A 4366-nucleotide genomic window follows, 5' to 3' on the forward strand; every position below is an offset into this window, starting at 1 on the left:
ACTAATATATTGTGGATGCCTTAGGATGTATAATCCTGATTTTCTTTCCTAAAAAAGATTTGTTGCTGGATGAAATTGCAGTGATTATAAAATATTATCTTGGAATGAGATTAGATATGGTAGCTGGGGGACAATAATCCACGTGTATTAACTATCATTTGCAATAACCGGATACCCTAGTGGGCCAAACAGTAGAATAATCCTATGTGAAAAAGAAAACTATGAACCAAACTTGGAGGTGGCTCTGCCACAAAATTTTGAGGTGGAGGGAAACTCCGACCACCACCACATGGCGTTGGCGTAGTCATTGATGCTAGACATTATGTTTGACCAAAAGGTCTCCCTCCTGACTCCTAGTCGGCACCTGCATATATCAACAAAATGTCTATTGTATTATTAATGTACAAGTTACAAATTTTAAAAAATTAAGATTACAAATTTTAATCGATTGTGTTACAATGTCTTCCATAATTCATTCTTTAAACTAGAAAACTAAAGACCTTGTCTAAATAATGCCTAACAACTTATACTACAGTCCATTACCAAACGGTTAAAAAGTCATGTCTTACTACAAATCAAGAAAGACATCTCATTATTTTCATCAATAATCGAAATTGAGTTTGATGTTTTGCTTATAGTTTTGTTCTATTTTGGATAATGGGTTGGTCGATATGTCTTTTTTTAGGTCTGTTAAAAGAATGAGTTTTATTATATCGTCATTTGATACTACAATTAAAAATTTAGAAGTCACTGATTCGGCCATATAGCTTATAATATACCTCTTAACGGGTCTAGTAAGAAGTTGTGTCTAATTCAATGAGACATTAATTCAATCAATCGGACTCAATTAAAAACTATAATAATAATAAAAAAATAATAATAATAATAAAAAAAAAATCATCTCTTAAGACTTGGTAAAAATGCAAAAGGTTTTACAACTTGAGTAGATAACCTAATCTAATAGTTTTAATTGTATTTAGTAAGATATCCAATATATCTAAAAAACTGACCATGATGTAATATTTTCTTCCTAATGAGTAATGTCCAAACAAAAGCCTATTAAAAGTGAATTAAAAAAGGCAACATATACGACTAGTCGTCTACTCGATCTATTACTGACGTCCTTATATAACCCATACCACTCAATATCATCATCACCTTATCCTAGCTCCCATATCTAAATTTGAAACCATGGCTGCTTATGCCAAGAACACCAATAGGGTTACGCTTGCAATGGAGAGAACTGGACAATGGTAATCATCCACAACTCAACTTACACATCATCCTTAAACAGTGTTGTTAATTGTTCTTTGTCTAAGATTTTCGAAAAACTCAATGTTGTTTTCTTTGATCTGTTTTTTAATCAGGGTTTTCTCTCAAGATATCCCAACTGATATTCTTATACAAGTTGGTGAAGCAAAGTTTCCTCTTCACAAGGTATGATAAATCGATAATGGAAGAAATTTTGGAAATGAATTTTGTCAATTAGTCAGTACTGATTATTTGATCTAATCGTGTATTGTTATGACAGTTCATGTTAGTAGCAAAGAGCAATTACATAAGAAGATTAATACTAGAATCAAAAGAACCTGATTTGGCAAAGCTAGACCTCTCGAGTATCCCTGGAGGAGCTGAGATCTTTGAGAAGGCAGCAAAGTTTTGCTATGGTGTCAATTTCGAAATTACTGTACATAACGTAGCAGCTCTCCGCTGTGCTGCAGAGTATCTCGACATGACAGATCAGTACTGTGACGGCAACCTTGCCGGCCGGACGGACGATTTCCTTCTTCAGGTAGCCCTAACGAGCCTCTCCGGCGCCGTCGTCGTCTTAAAATCATGTGAAGATCTTCTTCCCATTGCTGAACAGATCAACATTGTCCAACGATGTGTTGAAGTGGCTAGTGCTAAGGTAACTTAATTGCAATCAACGTGTTTCTGTATCTTCATCATTTTGAAAAATTCTGACAATTAGGAACTGGTTTCTAAATCGATCAGTAGATCGTGACCAATATAACTGAATGAATAATCCATTTGTAGGCGTGTAACGAAGCAAATTTTCCGAGCCGTTCGCCGCCGAATTGGTGGACAGAAGAGTTATCAATCGTCCACATACACTTCTTCGAGAAAATAATCGCTTCGATGAAATCACGAGGCGCAAAAGCACTCACAATTGCTAGCGCTATCATAACCTACACCGAGAGAGCGTTACCGGGCCTCGTCCGCGACCACTCCGGTAACACCATAAAATCTTCGATCTCCATCGACTCCGCCTCCAGAAACAAACAAAGAGAGCTCCTAGAGTCAGTCGTCGCTCTACTCCCCGTTGAAAATCAACGAGCGTCTTTTCCGATTAACTTCCTTTGTTGCCTCCTCCGAACGGCGATCTTCCTCGAAAACGATGATGTTTGCAAGAAGCAACTGGAGAAACGGATATCAGCGATGTTAGAGCATGTCACCATCGATGATCTGCTTGTGCTGTCATACACTTTCGACGGAGAGAGATTGTTTGATTTGGAGAGCGTACGGAGGATCATTTCTGGATTCGTGGAGAAGGAGAAGAGTGTGTCGGTGTTCAACGGCGGTGATTTCAGAGAAGTCTCGTCGACGGCGATGCTTAGGGTTGCAAAGACCATTGATGCGTACCTCGGTGAAATCGCGATGGTTACTGAGTTGACCATTTCAAAATTCAACGGAATTGCCAATTTGGTGCCAAAAAATTCACGAAAATTTGATGATGATCTATACCGCGCAATTGATATATACCTCAAGGTATTCTTACTATTAAAATTTTTTTCAAAATACAGAAATTATATAAAATATTTATATTTAGAAATGAAATATAAAAGTTGATCTTTTTGGCTATGCCAATTAGTAATTATTCAACATTTACATTCAGGCTCATCCAACTTTAGACGAAATTGAACGTGAGAAAGTTTGTAGCGCAATGGACCCACTAAAACTCTCCTACGAAGCACGAGTACACGCTTCACAAAATAAAAGATTACCCGTACAAATAGTTTTGCACGCGCTTTATTTTGATCAACTACAGATACGAAGTGGTACTGATGAGAAGAAGACACCCGATGCTTTAAGCATGAGATCTCAAGTACAAGCAGACGTTTCATTGGCTAAAGAAAATGAAGCATTGAGATCCGAATTATCGCAAATGAAGGCTTATATAACTGATATACAACACAAGAATCAAGTGGGATCGACGTCTTCTAGAATTGGTAATGCAAAGAAGCATAAATTCTTCTCGTCGATGTCTAAGACATTGGGGAAGTTGAATCCGTTCAAAAACGGTTCAAAGGACACTTCTCATATTGATGATGTCAACGACATTGACCTTACAAAGCCTAGGAGGAGACGGTTTTCCATCTCCTAGACTTGAAAACCTTTTCCAATACTGAAGAATTAGATTAACTGGTGTGAAGTGTGATTTTTTTCCTTTCATTTATTTTTTATGTTGTATGTATACAAGAGCGAGTCCCCCAAGTGTGTATGTAGAAAATCAAAGATTTCTTTCGTCCTGAATGTTGGTTCTAAGAATCGTACCAAATTATATATTTGTTTATTTTATGTAGTGCAAATGTTTTATGAAAACAAAATGAAAAATAGATATGTGTATATGTTGGATTATAAAAAAAACAAATATTAAAATAATTCAATTCAAATGTTGGTTCTAAGAATCGTATCAAATTATGTTTTGGTTTATTTTATGCAATGCAAATGTTTTATGAAAACAATATCATATGCATTGAATGAAGAAATATGTATATATGTTTGATTTTAGAAAGCATGTTTTAAAATAAGCCAATTCAAATTTCAAAATTTTGTAGAATCATAGCAGAAGTTCCAAATTGTTTAAGAAACATAATATCGAGTTGTTTAAAACAAAGTATGAGAAACTGATTTATTTAACATCAAAACAATGCTAAGATAAAATTCAAATACTAAATTCCCAAGTCTTCCTTCAAATTCCTAACTGCAAGTCGATACTCGGCACCCATGTCATGAGTTCTAGTACATTAGACTAAAATGTCTAGTGAGAAACATAGATTACGTTTCATATATAAAATAAATTGAATTCAAATAATCAAAACACGTAGATTTCAATAAATATATGTAATATGCATGATAATTCTCAAAATTCGCAATTTTATAGTTTTTAATCTCCTTGTGTGCAACATTGATTACATTACGTGCGCATTCATCGAATGTCTATATACCCATATTCAGTGGTGAATGCAGGATTTAAACTCACGGGTGTCCAAATTGAATGAGGTGGAAAAAATTTTTTTGATCGAAAACGTTTGTTATTGGATCGGTTTTTCAATTTAAAATCTAATTAAGCCAAAAAAAATAA

The 4366-nt window shown here is 35.0% G+C and overlaps 1 protein-coding gene across 1 annotated transcript; it reads left to right on the forward strand.

The window, feature by feature from the left end:
* The first annotated feature begins 1097 nt into the window (after positions 1-1097).
* On the forward strand, positions 1098-3583 carry LOC111876534 (root phototropism protein 2). Its single transcript, XM_023873084.3, has 5 exons — positions 1098-1253; positions 1368-1437; positions 1532-1909; positions 2038-2769; positions 2897-3583. The coding sequence occupies exons 1-5, from the start codon at positions 1192-1194 to the stop codon at positions 3383-3385; spliced, it is 1731 nt and encodes a 576-aa protein (XP_023728852.1). The 5' UTR covers positions 1098-1191; the 3' UTR covers positions 3386-3583.
* Positions 3584-4366: the final 783 nt, after the last annotated feature.

This window comes from Lactuca sativa, chromosome 9 (genome assembly GCF_002870075.4).
Source record: "Lactuca sativa cultivar Salinas chromosome 9, Lsat_Salinas_v11, whole genome shotgun sequence".
Taxonomy (NCBI): Eukaryota; Viridiplantae; Streptophyta; class Magnoliopsida; order Asterales; family Asteraceae; genus Lactuca; species Lactuca sativa.

Bases quoted from the DNA above. Each gene is read 5' to 3' on its own strand.
- LOC111876534 (XM_023873084.3), top strand. From the start codon at position 1,192: ATGGCTGCTTATGCCAAGAACACCAATAGGGTTACGCTTGCAATGGAG. The intron at 1,254-1,367 runs GTAATCATCCAC...TTTTTTAATCAG, and splicing joins ATGGAGAGAACTGGACAATG to GGTTTTCTCTCAAGATATCC. The intron at 1,438-1,531 runs GTATGATAAATC...TTGTTATGACAG, and splicing joins CAAAGTTTCCTCTTCACAAG to TTCATGTTAGTAGCAAAGAG.